Here is a 22,410-nt window from a genome sequence, read left to right as displayed (position 1 = left end):
CTGCTGCACATTGTTCATAAAGCGCATGCAAAGTTCATCACAGGCCGGGATGCACATGCACCCCAACTGCAATACCAGCAGGAAACTCGCTTACTTCAAGTCTAGACTTTGCTTAGAGATATGATCATTTCCACATCAAAGTAAGGTTGTATAAACAACTTCTAATACGTAGTTTTCTACCTAAATCATACTTGAATCTGTTTTATAAATGAGCCTCCAGGATGTTGCAGCTACATGGTGTGCACCTGAACAAATCGAGTCACTGAAATGCAAGAAGCAAGGCAGATCTGTGGGAAAATAAGGATTTGTCAGGAAGAGGGACTCATAAAAACTCAAAATATTGGCATGGCATTGCATTTAAGGGTAAAGACTCAGATCAGGAACCGAAATGTCCTCTGTTCGGGTCCAGCTGGGGTGATTATTTTCAGCCTCATTTCTTGCATAAAAAATTCCCCCAAAATACTTCTCTCTCTCTCGCTCTAAAAAAAGAAAGAAACTCTGAAAACACAGAGACAAAAATGAAATATTAGCACATTAGTATCAGTTTTGTCTGAGTGGGGCCCCTCTGGTCTTATCTGTATTTAGTCACCTCAAATTATTAAGTAGGTGAAGGTGAAGGTGAATCTCAGGACATCGGGATGTTTTCATACTAAATCAACAAAAGGAGATGTTCCTTGACTAATGTCTGACTATAACAGAGATTTTAATTCACACAACTTCCAGCTGTACTTTGAACTTTTTCTGTTCTTCATTGGTTTTAATTACTGTCTTTCCTCAGGTGAGAATCATGTGTTGAAGTTCACCCAGATTCGAACCATGAGCGATAAAATAATGGTCAAGTGGGAACCCTTCTGGCCGCCAGACTTCAGAGACTTGCTGGGCTTCATGGTGCTCTACAAAGAAGCGTAAGTTTGTCTTCAGGCGTAAGTCAGCCACAGGCTTATCATATCTTTTCTTATTTTACTTATCTATCAGACAAGTATTGTTTTCAGCTGCTTAAATACAGTACAGGTGAGAAAAAGCTGAATAGAAACATAAAGATCAGTTAGATCTTGTGGGTGGTGGTGATGTTATTTCCTTCCTCAATGACTCATTTAAAACACTGACAGAGAATTCTTGATATCGGAAAACAGCGTGTCATCAGAGTTATCAGATAAGTTTGATGTTTGTACTTATTCATTAGTCGATACAGCCACATGTTCAGTGATGTTGCTGATGCCCTACAAATTGCTCAAATCAGGATAAATCGCTGAATATCCTCCTTCGTTCTGAAGGTCTTTTCAGCCTCAGGAGTGTTTATAAGGCTCTTCACCTCTACTGACATTTCTGATAGATACAATGATAAATTGCCGTGAAACGTCAAACTGAAACTCGACACTTTTTCTCAACTGTAATACAATTTAGGTCTACATATAACCATCTTTTCTTTCTAACAGACCTTTTCAGAACGTAACCGAGTTTGATGGACAGGACGCCTGCGGCTCCAACAGCTGGGTGATAGCTGATGTGGACCCCCCACGTCGAGCCACAGAAGGGGACAAAGAGCAGGTGGAACCAGGTCATCTCATCCTGCCACTGAAGCCCTGGACACAGTACGCCATCATGGTGAAGACACAGCTGTCAGCCTCTGACGAGCACCAGGTCCATGGAGCCAAGAGCGAGATCATCTATGTCCGCACCAATGCCACCAGTAAGACTCTCTCAGATTTGTGTTGTTCACTGGTTCTTAAGGCATTTTTTTGAATTTTCACTACAACAAGGCTTGCTGCTTGAAGGTGCGTCTGTGATACTTGTCCGTACTGCAGTACTGTCAAGGAATAGCAGCACAAATCTCCGCTATTTGGGTGACAAGCAAGTTTAATTTCCTATAAATTCTTCACAATAAAAGTCCATTGTTATTTAATTATATAAAAGCTTTTATTAAGAATCAGCCAAATCAGGAAATGTTGGGATTTCACCAGCAGTAACTTACACAAGTCCTGAAACAACTGAAAGCCCACACAATAAGACTGTTTTAAAAAAAATGAAGCAAATGTCTAAAAGTTCAAGCAGGGACTCGGGAGAGAAATTAAACTTCAAACCACAGACATTAGACAGTGGCTCAACAACAGGTTGGCAGTGGTTGCAAGGCATCACCACTGCCCCACTTGGAGGCGGGGCAGGTGGGTGGGCTTTGGCCCGACTACAGAGATGCTCCTTCTTGGGCGCGGCTCCACTCAGTGCAGTAAAACTGGTAATGGAAAAGTAAATCAGCGCAGCGCAGCACTGTTTGACTTGTTGGGTGCCCATGGAAAGTTAGTGGCTGAAACGTGTTGACTTTTTTATTGATTTGCCTTTTTTTTTTTTATTTAGCCACTAGACTAAAGGTTTTTTAATATTTCTTTTGTTGTTTGACAGATTTTCTTATATTTGGAGCGTCTGAATTACCTCTGGTTTTTGTAGTACTCTTTTTACCTTTTTTTTTTTAAGAGCACCTGCCCGAATCTTTATCTGCAATGTATTACACAACAACCAGTCTCTTGCCCATCCATTCTTCCTGTGATGTTACATTTTCTATTTCAAGACGTATAACCAGAATAATCTTGTATGTAAAACACAGCGGAAACACAAGGTAAAGTAAAACTGTTCGGGTTTTGGGAAGCTCCAGGTTATGAGTCTTTAAGTTCCTGTGGAGGAAAAGTCCAATTCCCTCTTCTGTACAAGAGTTGAGCTATTTTCAGTGCTGTCTTGAATCCACATTTCTTGTGGTGTTACTATTCTTGACTGGCGGATTCAGTGTTGAGTGTGTGTGTGTCGGTCTGGCTGCTGCCAAAATGTCCTTGGCACCAGAACAGGGAAGAGGAAGACAGATGGGACAATTTGCCTGGGGGGCCTCCGACCGACAGGGCGCCACGTTGTGCAAGGTGTCTGCATCAATCGGTCACGCAGCATCATAAATCTCTTCCCCAGCACTTAATTGTACTCTGCCACCCACAGTGTGTGTCGTGTGCAGTTTGGGTTTGCCGTAGTCATGATGGCCTGTCTAACTGGCTTCCTTTTACACAATGTGCATTTTCCTTCCTGATAAACCGCATCAAAAATGACATCCCTCACTCACACGAAACAGGCTTCCAGCGGAGACGCATCATTCAGTCAGCCAGGCTTGTTTTCTATCTGTCTGGCAACCGCTCCAGGTTTCTGGTCTGTGTCATGTCTAACCAGCAGACCTCGTCAGAAGGGCAAAGCTGTCATTACAAATGAGCTCTTGCTGATGAAACTTAGTCTGACAATGCGGTCGGACCAGTGTGTTGCACCGTCATGAAACGGGGACAACAAAATTACACAGCGACAACGAAGCTCTGCTGTCTTTGTCTCCTCAGGGCTCAGTCTGACGTACCCACGTACCACTCCTTCCTCTCATCTATCCTCATCAAAAAACACTCTTCGTATGAAGTATTAATGTCAACACGTAAACCTTTTGTTCAATTATATTCATGTCACTGTCTCCTCAGAGCTCTGGCTTATTCTTATTCATCTCTTATTCTGTCTCCCACTCTAAAATCTGCTCTAAATAAGACTCACCAGACAATCAGATATGCGGTGACACCAGTGTGCATTCATGCCACGTGTAGCAGAGACATTTGTTATCAGCTGGCCACAGTTGATGCAAAACAAAACTTCACAAATGACATTTAGATCATTTAGATCAGATAAAAAAACAATCTGTCCTGAAACAATGATTACGTAGTTGCCAAATACATTTATAGCTGTGTTTAATTCTCACTAAGAAGAATTTGTGGCTGTTGCCGGAGTCCCCGTCCTGCTTTTGCAAATCACACACTGACTCATGTTTATTACACCTCTTGCATTAGTGCTGTTAATCTGTTTTCACTAAGTAGGATCAAATTAAGAATAGAAAAAATGTGTCACAATGCAGTTTGTTTTGCAACTTGAAAACACACGTTACTCTACAGTCATGTCGCATCTCACATGAATTAATCCTGAAATTTCACGTTACAAATGAGTTACAAATGAGGTGAAATATATAACTACCTTGCAAATAAATGAATGCTTTATTTCACTACTGATCAAGCTAAGATAAGGGTAGAGAAAATAAAGCGTAGCTATTTTCAGTGACAGTTTTCTGTGAGAATCTACACTTGCAACGAAGAAGTCTCAAAAAATGAAAGTAAATAATTTGGAATTTTGAAATATACAAAACACCACACCTGCTGAAACTACTGAAAACTAGAAGTGAAACTGAACATGTAAACCACAGGTTAACACTTGAAAAGGAACCAAAGCCTCACTGGGAACCGTGATACACACAGTCAAGAAGCATCGTTGTTAAAACGTGCAATCAGTATTAAACCTGGGATTCACATATCTCCCAAAATGTGCGAATTACAACGAACACAAGGCTCTGTCATGTGCTGCCCAGACTTAGAAGGTGCTACTGAAATATATAATTTGTTTATAATTTTTTTATTGGTGTCATGAACTTGCAAAATGTGGACATTTAGATGTAAAGGGAAGCATACTACACTCATTGTTATAACTCAGATGCACAAGTTATTGACAGTGTGAATATTACATGTAGCTCCAATATGAGTGGAACATATCCATGAAGTTGGTTAATAAACCAAAACCAAAAATGCAAATACTCAGAGCAGTCAGCCGTCAGTCACAGAGCGACGCCCTGCCAGTAAATGTTTTGTATTAGTTAGACTGTAACAGGAAATGCTAATGAGACTGAAACAGCACTTCTCCTGTTATCTTTGATCAAGTCTGATGATTCATTTATAGAAATTCATTGAACACATGCATTTACAATGCATTTATTATATTTTGTACTTAAAGGGTAACTCCACCAATTTCACACATTAAAGTGTGTTTACAGTTCTTGAGGAGTACTGCTGCATATGTGAAATAAGTAGTATAAAGCCTTTCGTGGCTCCAGAGGAAGCTGCATGTAGTCTGATGAATTGCCAGTGTTGCATTTTGGGTAATGTAGGCACCAGGTTTTGAGCATTTGACTCCTATAACACTATTGGACTCGTTATAGACGTTCTTCATTTTTCAAAACCTGGTGCCTGCATTACCCATAATGCAACTTACACAGTCAATTACATCACTGAAGGCAATTTGTCAGATTACATGCAGCTTCCTCTGGAGCCACAGAAGACTTTATACTACTTTATCAAATATGCAGTAGTACTAGACCTTAAACGCACTTGTTTCCAAAAATAATTTTCTTTGGTAAAATCATGATGAGAATCCCTGTTACATGAGAGAAACACATGATGGAGAGTCATTAAACCATAGTATCATGATCAGCAGAATTATTTACAGGTTACAAGATGCTTCACAAGCAGCTTTTGTTCAAACTGTTTTATTGAAGTTTGGAGAATAAATTGTGTTGCATTATACTTTTTCTCCTTCAGTCCTAAATTCATTGACAGAAATTTGTAGGATAAACAAACAAGTGTACTTTAAGAGGCTCTACATCAACCCTCTTCTTCTGTTTTTCTGTGATGTCTCCCCAGAACCCTCAGTCCCGCTGGACCCCATTTCCTCGTCCAACTCTTCCTCCCAGATCATCCTCAAGTGGAAACCTCCCAATGACCCCAACGGCAACATCACTCACTACCTGGTATTCTGCCAGCGCCAGCCCGAGGCCAGCGAGCTCTACAAGTTCGACTACTGTCAGAAGGGTGAGCCACATTGTTTGTGGTCGTCCTGTTCGTGTGTATGCTTCTGTATTTGTGGTTTTGTGTGTCTGACTATGTCTGAGAGTGAGAGAGGGAGAAAGAATGTCTCTTGACTTCTTTCCATTAGTAGAAGAGCTCTTCACACTCAGAGGCTCTTGACTGGTTCAGGTCTGCTCCCAAGATGCTCTGCTGTGACTTTTTGATCTGATTCTCCATGATGGCTAAATTTTTTTTTAGACAATTTAAATATATATAACACTGATTCAAAAAAATTGGGGACACTGAAAGGTGAATGCAGTCACTTGCCTTCGTGTTTATATTGTATAATAATATCCTTTACACAATCATGTGTTTCACATAGTGGTGAACCTCTCCCCATCCGTGCTTGTGAATGACTAAGCCTTTCCAGGATGCTTTTTTCATACCCTATCATGATACCATTACCCGTCACCAATGAACCTGTTCTACCTGTGTAATGTTCCAAACAGGTGTTTTTGAACGTCCCACAACTTTCCCAGCCTTTTGTTGACCCTGTCCAAACTTGTTTGAAACGTGCTGCCACCATCAAATTCAGAATAAGCAAATATTTCCAAAAGATAATGAAGTTGATGATGTAAAACATTACATGAATTCTGGAGAAAATTTGCACGTCACCAGCAGTATGTCTAAGACACAGCGTTTATGACCTCAGTAGAATGAGACTGTGGACAGAGTGCAACAGAAAAGCCATTTGTAGAACGGTTTCATCGTTGAGTGCATTTTAAGCATGGTGACCCCTTTGCAAACTGAACCGTTGCCCCTTACAGGGAAAATGCTACTCTGGATCAACTGAGCAAGAAAATCGATTCCAGTAAAGATGAATCTTTTATCCGGGTGGCGTTATGTTGCAGAAACTACGTGAGGTCTGACACTGAGACAGTCTGGATCTTCCTCTTACTCAGACTGGGGTTCAGGAAAAGTTCAGGCATCTATCTTGGTTGGATTATTCCCGTCACAGCCTGACCTGCGTCTGTGCCATCAGTGCCCTTCCATGTTAGCACACATCTGAGCCCAAACGTTCCTCTTTTGAACTCCCATAACTCCCACACATCCAGCGAGATGGGAGTCTGCAGGGAGGTCATGTCACTGGTAATTTATCTCGACTAGAGAGGGTGAGGACCTGGGGATGACAATGACAGACATGCCCGTCAGGCATGTGTGTGGGAGGGTGTGTATTTGAATATTTGTGCATAAGACTGTGTTGTGTGTCTGTGTTTTATGCACTTGTCATCCCACTCTGTCTGATTGTTTTTATTTTCTCTGGTTGGATTTTACCAGGTATGAAGCTGCCGTCACGGGTGCCCACTCAGGTGGACAGTGACGAGGAGCAGAAGTGGAACCAGACGGAGGAGCAGGGCCCGGGCACGCGATGCTGTGCCTGCCCCAAAACAGACAAGGAGCTCAAGAAGGAGAAAGAGGACTCAGAGTACCGCAAAACCTTTGAGAATTACCTCCACAATGAAGTCTTTGAGATCAAGTAAGACAGCTGACAACAGAGTTGTCTCATCAAGAATTAAATGTTAGATTGGGTCAAGTTGGACTAAATCTTTGTCTACATGTTGTCAATCCAGTTTAAAATGGCTTCAGTTCCCACACCACAAATTTAAGTCTCATGCACCATCAAATAGTCTTACATTCTGCCCAGTTTTTTTTTTTATGTTCCTGGAGTACTTAATTTCAAGCCCATCCACCTAAAAGGTGCAAGAACAGACAGAAAAACACAAAAATTTAATCTTCATCACTTCAAACTTTCCTTGTCTAGACGCTCGAGACAGCGACGCTCTGTGATGGGAATCGCCAACCGAACGCACCCCTTCCTCACCACTGCCCCGAGCCCGCCACGGGGCACAAACATCCCAGTGGACGAGGACGAGGAGACCTTTGAAAGCACAAAGACTGTCGTCACTGTCCACGCCAAGGAATCCACCGTCATCTCCAACCTGCGCCACTTCACCAGCTACCAGATCGAGGTCCATGCCTGCAACCACCCAAACGACCCCGCCCGCTGCAGCATGGCAGCGTATGTCAGCGCCCGCACAATGCCTGAAGGTGAGGAGGCCAGATAGGTCTTTTATAACTTTTACTAAGGAATCTACTGTTGCTTTCAAACTTTGTGGCTTCTCATCACCTCTCACCGAAGTTTTTGTTACTGTGGGTTGGTGTCCCTCAAGCAATTTCTACCCACAAATGTCTCAGTAACACTGAAGAAAGGCTCAGGCTGTTTCTTTCTGCTTTTTTGCAACATGTCGTGTTACATATTTATCTGCGAGTACTGTGACTTCATTTAATAGGTCACAAGGAGCATTAGTTTGAAATCATTTTTAAAAGAGTAGTCCGCCAATATCTAAATTATAATACTGGTTTGACGCAGCAGAAGCAGAGACATCATGTTTTGTTCTTCCACATATTCCTCCCCTTCCTCGTCAAAACCTGGCACCGACATTAGCCACAGGGCAGCTCAACCACTGACAGTTAGGTAGAAATTTTGGGTGTGTTATGTTAGTAACGTCCTTTTGTTTGTTCGTTTGTTTGTTTGGTTTTAACACGGCGTTCCAGTTAAAGTCAGAGGTGGGAATTTCAGAGTTCAAATTTCCAAAGCCAGACCTCAAAGCGTTCCAGGTGCACGATGCCAAACAAAAACTTGGCTCATTGTAACAAGATAAGGTCTCTTTGGCAAGTCTATATACAGTTGAACCGTCAGCAGTGAAGCCTCCTTGAATATAAAAAATTAAATAGAGGAGGAAAAACAACACACGCTAACAGACGGCATTATACATCTTATTTTTCAACACTTTTACTAGCTTCGTACAAATGCTGCCGTCTACAAATACATCCCTGACTTCAGAAGGCGTTCCAGAGTACTTTTTCATTTTTGAGTTCTGAGTTGTATGGATGCAGCGACAGTGCTATACAAGTGACCAACATGAAAACACATATGACACAGCACAGGACAAGAAGGACACCAGACTCAAACAAACCAAGAGAAAAGAATAAAGGGCACAGCAGCACAACAGGAAGAATGCAGAAAGAAAAAATAAAGAAAACAAAATTAGATAAATAAATGAAACCGGTAATAATAATATATATATATAAATGAATAAACAATAGTAGTTTCTCGTGTAGCCTGGAGCAGAGATGAAAAGTGAGCTACAGGAGCTGGTAAACTCATTTCTTTCTAGCTCCACACACTTTCTTGAGCTCCAGTTGTATCAGACTCTGTGCTGCTCCCTCTGAAGCCACAACAGACCCCAAAACTGGGGATTTGAATCACGGTTTAACCTTAAAATTGATCCCTAACCGTCATATTGCAAATGTCTCAGTGTCCTATCCTGTTTCAACAAGAATTGCACCATATTTTGGAGATTTCATGGGACTTTGAATGATAATGTCTGTTGCTTTCTGGCATTTTTGCATCATTTTTGACAGAGGTCAGTGTAAAACCAGACGTTAGGACACCCTGCATCTCTATCTTCTATTTACTCCAAACAAACCAGTTTTAATACAAGCGAAACAACATGATTTTGTTTTCCGCAGATAAAGCTGATGACATCGTGGGTCACATCATTTATGAGGTGACAGAAACTACAGTGCACATCACATGGCAGGAACCGGTGGCCCCTAATGGTATGATCATCCTGTACGAGGTCAACTACAAGAGACTGGGAGACACGGAGGTAAAGACACACATCTGCACACACAGCTGTCATGCCTTTATTGCTTTAGTGTTTGAGTTGAGCCGCTGGGTCACCGAGTACATGAGTTCACTGGAAGTTCACTACAGCATGTAAATACGGACTTATTCAGAAAGCACTTTTTATAATCCCCTTGCTCATTAAACATAATGGCTCAGGCTGCTAATGAAAGAAAATCCAACTAAGAGTCAAATTAAATGTATCCATCTTAAAACAAGTCATGCGGCACAGACAAATAAGAGAGGCAGTACTTATTACTCTGACTTGTATGTTGAAATTCGGTCCTGTGGTTTCACTAATGACATTTGGTTGATAAACTTAATGGAGATGTAATTTCAGCATCGCACCATGTTTTAGTCACTATGGAGACGGATCTACAAAACATCTGCAGACTATTATTTGTGGTGGAAAACAATAAAAAAATAACTCGGATGTTTCCGCAGTGGAAACATAAAAACATGAAACAGTGGGGGAGGAAACAGTGTATCCTATAGATGAGTCATTATTTTAAACTTGGAGATTATGAAGCAGCTGTTTGTCATACGACGGTGTTTGTTGTCCCCTGCCTGAACCTCAGTGTTGTTCCTCTGCAGGAGCTGCACTACTGCGTGTCGAGGAACATGTACAAAGTGACCCGTGGCTGCAAGCTGAAAGTGATGCATCCTGGGAACTACACAGTGAGGATCCGGGCCACCTCACTGGCTGGCAACGGATCCTGGACCGAGCCCACGTTCTTCTATGTCCAGGACCCAAGTAAGTCCATCTGCCATGAAGGCAAACAGAGTCTAGACTGGAGCTGTGTCCCAAATCCATACAACATACTAATCTATACAGTATTTGCTACATACTTATTCTCATAGTGCACAAAGATATTAACATACTTCAAGATTTTACACAGGAAGAGATTCGTGACATGAAAATTGCTGTTTTTATAAAAACGATTCAAATATGAAGTATATTGGAATTGTGGACAAGCCTTCTGGGGTCCACCACTTGGTTGTTGGGACATGGCACTCGAAATTAAATGGTTAAACATGGCTTCCACCTCTCTGTCTGCTGTAGTGGACACCATGCATGAAAGGGCTTTTTTCCAGCTGTGAGCAGCTCCTTCATTTCCTTTGAACATTGTAGTTTTGTCTAAATGGTTTCCATCAGCAGCACACTCAAAAGTTGAAAGTACTTCATTTGTATACTGTCCGATTTAAGTGCACTTTATTTTGTCACTTTTCTAGTGTGAAGACACTATAACAGTGATACTCAACTTATGGCCTGATGGCCAAATCTGGCCTACTATACGGTGTCAGTTGGCCCACTGACTATTTTCTAATTCGCAAACCACTCACACTTTTTTGCTTGTTTATGCCAATTAGTGAATGTTGAATAATGTTTTGTATGACAGTAAATCAGACTGTTAGTGATTCAGCCTGTGTAAAGTGTAGTGCCAGGAAAGACGAGGAGCAAAAGTAACGCAGAAGTTGGGATAATCCTGATCCCATAAATGTGTTTTTTGCTTAAATTTGCTCTTCATTCTGTTTTTGGTTGGTTGGATTTGAGTCCTTCCATCATTTCAGTGCATGATGGAAGAAGTTACAGCCATGTTTAATGTTGTATAAACTCTCAAATCTAACCAAAGTTTTGCAACTCAAATGCAGTTGCAGCTATTAAATTCAGTAAAAAATCAGATTTGGAAGTAATATAGGTCTAGTGTCAAACCTTGTATCAAGTTTATGTAGTTAATCAGTTAATAAGTCAATTTGAAAATGAAGAATTCAAAGTGTTTTTGTTTCTCCATTAACTACTCAAGACCTGCATAGAATCAGTAATATGGATCTGTGACACTGTGTTAGTTTAGTAGTAAATTAATTTGTTGAAATTTGTTGAAAGTTTCATATTCTGAGACATGTTTATGAATTACTCAAAGCTCTTGAATAGGAGTGGGTCTGCTATCATTTAACCTTATACTGTAATACTTAATATCTTCTTATCTTATATCTAATCCAATGAGCTGCCGTCAAAAACCTTTAAATCCCTCAAGAAAGGAATGTTAATCTATCTAAAGCAGAACATTATCATGAAAAAACATGCAGGAGCGCCACTTATGACTCATTCCTCCTCACCATAATCACTGGATCAAAAGATGCTACTCGTAGCAGATGATGTTTACTGAGCAGTGTATTGATCCTAGCTGCGGTGTAATGAGTGGGTTTAATAAGAGCTTGTTTTTGTTCTTCACCTGAAATGTGACTCACTCTTTGAGCGGATGTTTTCAACAGGCGACCCTCTCTACATTGTAAAGATCGTCATTGGACCAGTCATCTGCTTTGTCCTGCTGCTGTTTGTGTCTGTGGCCGGATTCGTCATGTTCAAGAAGAAGTACGTCCTGTTCAATACTGTCACTCATTTTCTTAGTATTTCATATTTTGTTTGTGTTATTATTTAATGCTTTTTTCTTTTTCCTTTCAGTCAAACTCAAGGACCCAGTGGTCCCATCTACGCCTCTTCAAACCCAGAGTATCTCAGCGCTAATGACGGTGAGCAAACGGTTTAAACCATTTTAGCGATACAGAAGCTGAGGTTTGTTTTAACCTTGAGCTGGATTTGTAGTTTTGATTTAAGGGATTATGGCGTCTAAAAAATGCAACCACACATTGGAGCTTCAGAGGCTTGGGCTGCTTATGTTTCTGATGCCGGTAGATATTTCTGAGGGTGATGACAGTTATTGAAAAGCCAATTATCTGCCCTTTTTAAAATAATATTCACTGAGCAAAGACATCTACATAAACATGGCTTTCACAGCAGTTGTCTCCAATAACAAGACAAAGCGACGTCACTAGTTTTGGGAGCAACTAGGCACCAGGTCCAGGAGTTAAACTTTTTAAATGAAAATATTTATAGATTCTGGATTTTAAGGAGGGAAAAGTTCACATTTTTAATTCAACTTATTATTTTTTATTTGTTTCATATTAGTTATTTTTACCACTACATACAAATGCATTATAAATTGTTTTGAATCTCACAAAATTACATTTTAACACTTGTAAGCCGTATTATTTGATTTGTGCATGTGTACATTATAAAGTCTGATAGGATTTCTGCGAATATATAGATATACATCTGAACATATACAGCTGCATTTGTAACATGTTCCTGGAAATGTTCCTGCAGTGTATGAGGAGGACGAGTGGGAGGTGCCCAGAGACAAGATCAACATTTTGAGGGAACTGGGTCAGGGCTCCTTCGGTATGGTCTACGAGGGCATCGCCAAGGACATCATCAAGGGCGAAGGGGACTCGCATGTAGCAGTGAAGACGGTGAATGAGTCGGCGAGCCTGAGAGAGAGAATCGAGTTCCTGAATGAGGCGTCTGTCATGAAGGCCTTCAGCTGCCACCATGTGGTAAGGAGCGAGACAAACTCGTACATAAACAGAAGTTATTGGAGTATTGTGTGTAAGTGTGAGGTAGAGTGTGAATCAATTGACGGCACTGGTATGTTTTAACTCGCAATAATGAGACACAGTCCTAATGTAGAATAGTAAGGATTAAATGTCCCATCATGTGTTAATGCCAGACCTCTCCTACATTTAGCTGTGTGAAGGGCAGCAGTATCACCTTGCTGTTACCAGTTGTCATAATGTCATCAGACCAGACTTTATGGAAATAAATCCCCCTCCGTATTTGTCTCTCAGGTGCGTCTGCTGGGCGTCGTGTCTAAAGGCCAGCCCACCCTGGTGGTGATGGAGCTGATGACCCACGGAGACCTGAAGAGTTTCCTGCGCTCTCTGCGACCTGATGCTGAGGTAATGAGATCACAACAGTGACCTCAGAATCAAACGCTGAATATGAGTGTTTGAAGTGTTCATACTTTTAAGTTGGACTGAAGTTTAGGTTTGGTGAACTTACAACAGTTTACATGTAGAAATACGTTTGTCATGCTTCTTCTTTCCACTTCTGCATTTCATCTAGATAAATACAGTACAGTAATCCTTTGTAGCATTTTTCTTATCAGTATGCAAATTTCTGTTGATTTCTTTTTACCTCTGCGTGCAAATTATACTGACAATGAAGGAGATAACAAGCAGAACTGTCAGTAGTTTGCACACATTTTATAACAGGGGTAGAAATCTCTCACAACTTGATTCAGATTCTGATTCTTAGAGCTATGATGTGATCATAAACTGATAATGACTGCATCAAAATTGATTTCTATACATTATTTATTTCTCTCCCTGCCTGACTACCTAAGCATAGCCTTGCATTATGTTTGCATGCTCAACTGTCTTTGCCAAACCTCAAGTAGCAGCCTAGCTAAGAATGTAAGCATGACACACATCTTTACATCTGTTGTGTTTAGTCATCCGTTCGGTTCATCTGTAGGGAACTTACAAAATGTCGAAATGTCTTTATGTAATGTCTTTATGATGTCTTAAACTCATTCCTGCTACTGCTCTGACTAACAAAGTTAGAATCTACTTAGACATCTTTAAAGGTGTTATATGAATACACTTTACTTTTCATGATGAAGCACAGTGGTTCCTTAATTTGTATCTAAGACCATGATGAGATGTACAAATACAGAACAATTTGAATCCTTCAATGTTTAAATCAACCAGTAGTTATCACATTAAGCAGAGTGACTTTTCTGACTAATTGTGACTCCCTCTGCTGTTTTCTCACCAGCCAGATTGAAGTCTGAACTAAATCACATTTACCAAATCTGATTTAATTATTTGAGGGACTGTGAGGACTTATCTGGATCTCTCTGTGTGGTGTTTCAGTTGCCATTGCATGTACACTTTTAGTGTGTCATCCTCCTAAGTGTGTAAATATACAGATGGGGCATGGATTGGAAAAGGAGGATGACTGTTGACAGAGGACTTGAGCAGTCAGCACTAAAGTCAGCTGAAAACAGTTGTGTTTGAAGATGAACACCAGGCCTCCAAACCGACTGGGAAAACTGTTGTTACTAAACTGTTCAAGTGAAGTGTGATGAACAACTTTTGTGAATAATAAACATGATTATTTTTCTTATTGTTAGAAACAACTATGTTTAAGTATCAAAATCAACACTAAATCATGAGTGGTTGACATGAAATAAATGTGTATCTCTGTGTTAGCAGATCAGAAAATGAAAATCTGTCTCATGTCCCACAGAACAATCCCGGGCGTCCGCCACCCACTCTGAAGGAGATGATCCAAATGGCCGCTGAGATCGCAGACGGCATGGCTTACCTTAACGCCAAGAAGTTTGTCCACAGAGACCTGGCAGCCAGGAACTGCATGGTAGCTCACGATCTCACCGTCAAAATAGGAGGTACGTTGAAGCACATTTTGGTGTCGTCCTGTATGTAGATGTCTGATGTTAGTGATTTCCTTTAAAACTTCAACATAGAAAACAAAATGATATTGTTACTGTAGTTTGTTCACTTGGTCAAGTGAGCAGGCTGTTTTTGACCGTGTTGTCACTAAAACACTGTAGTGTTTGTTTGCAAACAAAAAGGCTTTTTGTAGAAATCTGTGGATGGCTGTAATGGATTCCTGCATCAATAATTGATGTTGCTTGTAAATAAGAAGTTCAGTTTGAACTGTGTATTACACCAGACGTATGGTAGGCTGAATTTACTGAGTGCATTATTTGCTATCCCATCCCCTCTATAGGCTTTAATTTTGGACACAGCCATCATAACCCATATATTTACTCTACATTTTTAATTAATAAGTACATTACAAAACTCTAAACAGAACAAACAAAAGAACTAGGTGCATTAATCTGTAACATAAACATATAACACTTTGTCGAGTGCATCACAAGGATAAGAAATATTGCAGTAGATTACAACCTGAGTTAAAAAAAACTCAAGACAAATCATCAGGGGGTCTTAAATGACACATTCAAATTTAACTAGCTCCTTTAACATAACACAAACATTTTGTAAAAAATAAACTCAGTTCGACTAATAAAAAACATCTTTTTTTCCACAGACTTTGGTATGACCAGAGACATCTATGAGACCGACTACTACAGGAAGGGAGGGAAGGGCCTGCTGCCCGTCAGGTGGATGGCTCCTGAGTCTCTGAAGGACGGAGTCTTCACTGCACATTCAGATTGCTGGTCAGTGACACCCCTTTGTGTGTTGGTGCTGTCTACAGCATAATGTAAAGTTGAGTGACAGTTACGCAGTATGTTTAAGAGGAGAAATTGAGGATGGAGCTGCTTTAGAGTGAATTGTTAAGAAATCAGGGTTTGTGGAGGACGTTTTATAAAACAGCATATTCAAAGTCAAATTTTACTCTGGATAAAATCATTTGTTTTTGCATTACAAATACACCATTTTACATAATTGGGTAATGCTTCTTTAAAAATGTTTTCTCTGTCCTCCAAAGAATAATCATCTCCTGTCGCGTTCATTTTTAGAGCAACAGGGGTCATAAAACCAGACCAGAATAACAAACAGTAAACACATTACAAATATTAAAATATGAGATCAGGACCTGTGTATCGAGCTAACCTGTTTTCATCCAACGTTGTTTACCAGCCTCTGCCCTCAGTCGTCTTGTTCACTGCTTCAAGTGTTTACAGACAGATTTACTCTGTCGGGTGTCTAATTGGCCTGTCCTCATTCTCCCTGTGTCACTGTTGTTGTCTTTGTCTGCCTGTTTGCCAGGTCGTTTGGGGTTGTTCTGTGGGAGATCAGCACGCTGGCAGAGCAGCCATACCAGGGCCTGTCTAACGAGCAGGTCCTCAAGTTCGTCATGGACGGAGGCTTCCTGGACCGGCCGGACAACTGCGCTGACAGACTGTGAGTACAACAGTAGGGCCAAGTATCTATATGGATGGAGAAAAAACAAGAGTTGCATTGTAATAGTTGAATTATTTCAAAATACGTGAGTCAATTCAGTTTAATCAAGAAGCTCAAAATCACAAATAATCTCAGAGGGTCTTACAACCTGCAATAGAGCTGCAGCAAATATGGATATATCAAGTACATCGACAAAAAAGTGGTTGGCAACTTTTTGTTCCCTTTCTCTGTTTTATGTTATATTATAAAATGTGTAATCTAGTATATTATATTTTTCTGAAAAAAATTCAGTATCTTTTAACAGTGATCTCACTCTCCCTCTCTTCTCAACCAGACACAACCTGATGCAGATGTGCTGGCAGTACAACCCCAAGATGCGTCCCACCTTCCAGGAGATCATCGAGATGCTGCGCGAGGACCTGCATCCCACCTTCCAGGAGGTCTCCTTCTTCTACAGTGAGGAGAACAAGCCGCCCGAGAGCGAAGACTTCGACCTGGACATGGAGAACATGGAGAGCATCCCGTTGGACCCGTCGTCCTACTGCCAGAGGGAGCAGTGTTTGGACAGGGACGAGGCTTCCTCCATGGGCCTGAGGGGCAGTTACGAGGAGCACCACATCCCCTTCACACACATGAACGGGGGAAAGACCAACGGACGAATACTGGCCCTACCGCGGTCCAGCCCCTCCTAACATACTGTACACATCCCCAGCAAATATGTCTGCTATAGATTTAAATATATTTTTGTTTTTCGTTGTCATTTTATATAGATCACACTTTTATCACTCTCTCTTCAGACGCCCATCAGTGCATATCTCAGGACCTTATTTTTCTCCTCAGATGCCACAAACACACTACAGTACGTCCACGCATGGACGCCAGAAGACACTTTTTTGTATTTAAGGATGAACCTCCCGTGTCTCTCTTGTTCATGATTGTAGTTTATATACTGTAAATATTATTGCCAAGTTTATGCTAGACTGGGTGGAAAATGGATTCAACTGTGAAACAAACTCTTGACAAACAAGAAGGCTGCTAAACCCTCTGTCCCCTCCCGAGTCCAGACTGTGTCCCCCTCCCTCAAATTCAACACAAGGGTTCATCCCCAGGTTGCTATGTTTTGAAAAAAAAAAAGTGCCCTTCTATTTTGTCTGTGGCCTACATCAGTCGTCAAGGAACTATGTCTGAATCTTTGTACGCAGGTGGATGACAAACTGAAAATGAAAGACTTTGGGAACTCTTTATCATGGACGGTGAAAGACGGTCCATCCTCGAACAAACTCTGATCCACTGGAGAAGCTGGTTGAAGTTGCTTACCTCCTCACACTCTGCAGTATTCCAAAATGGCACACAGGATGAACACATGACTTCTGTCGGGTTATATTTTTTAAAGTTATTTACGTGTCTTTTCTTTTCTTTTTCTTTTTTTTCCTTTTTTTTGAGTTTTCACATCTACAGCTGAAGGATATTTAAACCGTTTTTCAAAAACATGTTGGTGAACGAGTTCCTCAGATTGACCAATAGCTGCTTCTTTGGTATATTTTAGTGGGTATAGAAGATTAAAAAAAATATATAAATATATATATATAAATATATTATTGATGTTTTTGTAAATAGCTGATATGTTGTCATTCTTGAGGTATTTTCTGGTCATAGAAAATGTTTTTACATGTTAGTCTCTTATGTTTATTTTTTCTAATCCAGAAAATCATAACTAATTAGCTTTTCTTTTTTTTTTTTGACTCATGATCAACAACAGCACTTGGTCTTTTCTGCAACGCAATGCCCCAGAGAAAGAGTGTTTGGCGTCTTCAGCTTAAGATGTCTGCCCGTCATATCAAGATCAAATAAAATAGTGCTGTAAATAATGCAGCAAGGTGCATTCATGAAGAGGCTCTGGCAGTGCTTCTGTTATTTTCCATTCTCTGAATTCATGTGTTTTTCATTACAGTGATGTGTTTCTTCATGTGTGTACATGTAAAGGGAAGATTTGGTTTTATCTCAGCGAGTAGAGTGTGGACAAGTAGATTGAGATGGGATTTTTGGTGCCAATACAGATGTTGATATTTGTGGAAAATCTTCAAAATCATATTGGAAGATACATTTATTTACACAACCACTTCACCACCACACAATCCAATATGTTTGGCAGTAATCCCTCAAATCTTTTTTGGAGAGTTTTGATGAAGGTGTGTATATCACATATTTCACATGCAGATATTTTACAGAAGATGATTAAATTCAGAATACATTTGTCCAGAGTTGCATTAATTATAATGATAAAGTTGAGAAATAAAAACGGCATCAACAACAATGTTAAAGTAAGAGGAAAAAACAAGTCAGAATACATTAAAATGCAGTCCTTAAAATGTTTATGTACAGCAGTTTCCCATGTGCATGTCTGCAGATACATAAATCACACAGGACGTCTGCAGGTCCTTTAAAAGGTCTTAATGTCTTAGATTCAATTTTATAAATACAAGACCTTAAAAGTCATATAATAGTCTTAAATTTGAATTTGTGAGGTATTAATTGCCACATTGCCAACATTTTTCCTAGTTTGATTTATCCATCTTTATTTTTGTCAAAATGAGTCGAGCTCTTCTGCATTAAAGTTGTTTTTATGTCGTACTTGCACTTACATTTTGGCAAAATGTATATTAACCTCTAACTCATTCAAACAAGGATATTCCTGCATATCCACATATATACTACTTATACTTACCTGCAATACTTGAGTAAGAAAAAGTGATTTGTCCAAAAATAAGTCTTATCTTTGGTTAAAACTCTCAAATACACGTGTCTGATACCTGTAGACACCCTGTAAATCAGTCATGACTTATCACATTTATGTCGGCATTAATCAGATTGCGTATTTTAAATGTCATGTGCTGTAATGATTGATTTTTATTTTATTTTCATGTGGTGCACACAAAGTGCCCAACTCTCATGGGTTTACAAGATATCATCATAAAAGTACAGTTGCAGCGGTCAAACATTTAATTTCATTACAAAATTACAGATTATTTTGCGGCTCGTCTTGAACAAGATGTTCTGCCTTTTCTGCCAAGCTTGGCAAACAAAATCTGCCACAAAAAAGGTTCCCTTCTTAAAGTACATTTCAGTAAAACGTACATCCCTTACATCCTCGTAGACAGGACAGCTACAGTAAACAAAAAATAAACCTCATTCTCAATCTCACCTAGCACACAAAGGTCTGTCCTCCTCTGGAGAGGCACTAAATCTGCTGGTCTCTGAAGGTTGATGGTAATGTCCTGAACATAACTGCACATAGGGGTGATTGTCTGTTTAAATTATACTTCACACAAGATTCTACACGGTAGCTGCTCTAGATGAGACAATAGGTTTGTAAGTTTTGCTACCATCTCAAATCAACAGAGCATTTTATATCTTTATACATGAGGAAACAGTTTGCTCCTAATCTCCTGATCAGACAACCTCAAGTCGTTTCCAAAGCCGAAGCATTTGACATTCATTTCTGGTGTTGGTTACGATGCTGGATGGCTTTGCCTCAGTTCAAGCTCCAGTGTTTTAGATTATAACTGACGCTGAACTCCTGAAGACTTATAATGCAATGATGCCGCCTGCTGGACAACAATGAAATGGAAACTACCATCTATGTGAAGACACGCTGTACAAGGTCAAGCTTTGCACTTCTGACAGAAGACTTATTTCTACACAACATTAATAATATTCACATGATTTTTGGTGACAAAGCCTGGTGGGAAAAACAAATAAGGTGTCAAGGTAAAATGTGACACCAGTATCATGTAAAGGCAGCGTAGACAAGGTCATCATTACATAACCATGACCTTCTTAGCGTCTCCCATAAAGCCGCGAGAGCTTGTAAACACATTTAAATACAATACTCAACTACTCATGTAAATGGAGAGACTTATCATTTGCTGTAATAATTCCTCCACTTCTTACTGTGTCTGAAAAGATCCAGCCGAATTGATGGTGGACACGTTTTTAGCACATTAGAATTGCTTTCGGACGGGATATTTTGGAAGAGGTATGGACGGTAGGAAGAGTTAGTCAAACCAATAACAACCTACAGAGGGGCATGTGAGTATTGAGACCTTTTTGGTTTCTGGTTAGATTTTTCTGAGAAACTGGTTCTCATGCGTGGAGAATGCAAGTACATTTCCAGGGATTTTGTCTTGGGAATAGTTTTTACACCACATTATCTGTGCCGGTGACACAATTTGACTTAAAATAGATTTATTTGAGTGTGTCAAAGTTTGCATGCACATGAGTTCTGATTGGACACACATCCAATAAACTCCTCCTTTTTCCATTTTGGCACTTTCAGGATGTTGTGAGATAAATATCTCAGTGCTGGGGGACAGGTTGTGAACACCAACCCGTTGAGAACTGCTGTTCTAAGAGAGGAGATGGATGTGCTGGGACTCATGACCTCAGGGTTTCTTAAATCTTGGCGATGGTTCTGGTAGCTGCTCAGCTTGGTGCATCTCTGCTGCTTTTTGATGACATTTATCAAATAAGAATAAACCACCTGTGCTGCAAATATTCTACCTGTTTGAGGGTCTTCACACCAGGTAAAAGGTAGGTAGAGAGGTACAAGTCTTTAGCAGTAGAGGGTTTTAAGTTGGCAAAACATTCTTAGCTCTCAGTTGCTGTTCTCGAGCTTTTGATTGTATCACACTATCTCCTCCAGCAGGTGGAGTCACCCAGTTGTTGTGGAGTTGCAGATGTTAAAATAAAATGTTCTGAGCTTTTTAGGGCCAATTTAATGTTGGCTTGAAAAAAATTTAGGTTGAAAGTTTTCTTTCTTAAATTTGTAAACAGTGTTTGATAAAACATTCTCATGACAAGGTCCATTTAGTGACTTTCTCTACCTGAGGATAGACCACCTCTGCTCAGCTGTCAGTATTTATACTCTCTGTCCACAGGAGGGACAGGTAAAACTTAGATATAAAAATAGAGATTTAAAAATAATAGCTCACCAAATACATGTCCTCAATCCAGTTCAATTTGCCCCAAAAATGCCTGGTGAAAATGAAAATAAAAGAAATGCTCCATGACACATACAACCTGAGCTGCTACCTGCATTCCCTGTAGTTGCCCACATAAAGAAAAGGTTGTTTATTGTGACAAAATAAAAAGCATCTCAGTTTTCACACCAACTGGTTTCCACCATGCTGGACTGGTCTCATTGTTTCCAGAGAAAGTCATTTTAAAAATCAATCTGCTCATTCCTATCAATAATCACAGGATTACAGCGGAGCATGCAGGGTCATGAAGACGTGTCATGAATGCCTCATGTCTACATTAATTTAAGTGAGGTTAAGCAGCAGTAGTCAGTGTTGCTGAATGAGCTCATGGAATGTGTTGCCATTGATTCCCACAATACTTAGAGAAGGAAGGAGGTATGGAGGCCCTGAGGGGCAAAAACAATAAATATCTAACGATCGATTTTCCAAAGTCTGATCTGAATTTTTTTTCTCCCCTATGAAAAAAATGGTTTTGCCAGTATGATATTTATAATTTCTTTCATTAATGAGACTGAAAAAACAAAATGTTTTGCTTGGGTAATCAGTTACCTTTTATTTTTATCCATGAGAACAGGAGAAAACAGTTTTGGCAGGTGAAACTTAATTATATCAGCATAATATTTATAGGTGTTTGTTTTTGTATTACCCTTTTTGGCCACAAGAGGAGGGAACGCAAAAGTAATGTTAGGGAACACAAAAGTGTTGCGAGAATACGCAAAAGTAATGCGAGGGAACACAAAAAGCAATGTAGGGGAATACAAAAATAATGTGACGTAGCGCAAAAGTGTTGTGAGAAAACGCAAAAGTAATGCGAGGGAGCACAAAAAGTAATGTACGGGAATACAAAAATAATGCGACGTAACGCAAAAGTGTTGTGAGAAAACGCAAAAGTGTTATGAGGGAATAAAAATTAAGTCTTCTAAAAAGAAGAAAACTAAGATTGATGAATGAAAATATTCCAGTGTTAAGTCATAATTATTAGATAAATAGTCAACACATATGGGTACTTTTGACTTCTAGCTCACAAGTTTGACTTTTCAACTCACAATTATTTATATCTCATAATTTCAACGAACCATGGGAATATATATATACAGATAACATAAAAAAGTTTGTAGTCGGGACAGAAAACAAGATCAGACATTAAAAACGT

General features: G+C 39.9%; 1 protein-coding gene across 1 annotated transcript in view; it reads left to right on the top strand.

Moving 5' to 3' along the window:
* insra (insulin receptor a) overlaps positions 1–18,108 on the top strand; it is a 56,677-nt gene extending 38,569 nt beyond the window's left edge. Inside the window, exons 7-21 of the mRNA XM_084368853.1 lie at positions 779–905; positions 1,437–1,690; positions 5,526–5,693; positions 7,008–7,206; positions 7,492–7,778; positions 9,264–9,403; positions 10,015–10,174; positions 11,695–11,794; positions 11,885–11,952; positions 12,587–12,816; positions 13,108–13,218; positions 14,573–14,732; positions 15,401–15,530; positions 16,084–16,218; positions 16,553–18,108. Of these exons, the coding sequence (XP_084224979.1) occupies positions 779–905; positions 1,437–1,690; positions 5,526–5,693; positions 7,008–7,206; positions 7,492–7,778; positions 9,264–9,403; positions 10,015–10,174; positions 11,695–11,794; positions 11,885–11,952; positions 12,587–12,816; positions 13,108–13,218; positions 14,573–14,732; positions 15,401–15,530; positions 16,084–16,218; positions 16,553–16,910 (2,627 nt within the window). The 3' untranslated portion in view covers positions 16,911–18,108. The remainder of the gene's footprint in view (positions 1–778; positions 906–1,436; positions 1,691–5,525; positions 5,694–7,007; positions 7,207–7,491; positions 7,779–9,263; positions 9,404–10,014; positions 10,175–11,694; positions 11,795–11,884; positions 11,953–12,586; positions 12,817–13,107; positions 13,219–14,572; positions 14,733–15,400; positions 15,531–16,083; positions 16,219–16,552) is intronic.
* Positions 18,109–22,410: the final 4,302 nt, after the last annotated feature.

Source organism: Pagrus pagrus (genome assembly GCF_965226575.1).
Source record: "Pagrus pagrus genome assembly, chromosome: 12".
Taxonomy (NCBI): Eukaryota; Metazoa; Chordata; class Actinopteri; order Spariformes; family Sparidae; genus Pagrus; species Pagrus pagrus.
Note: the sequence above shows the minus strand (reverse complement) of the source record. Positions and strands in the feature narration are given on the sequence as shown.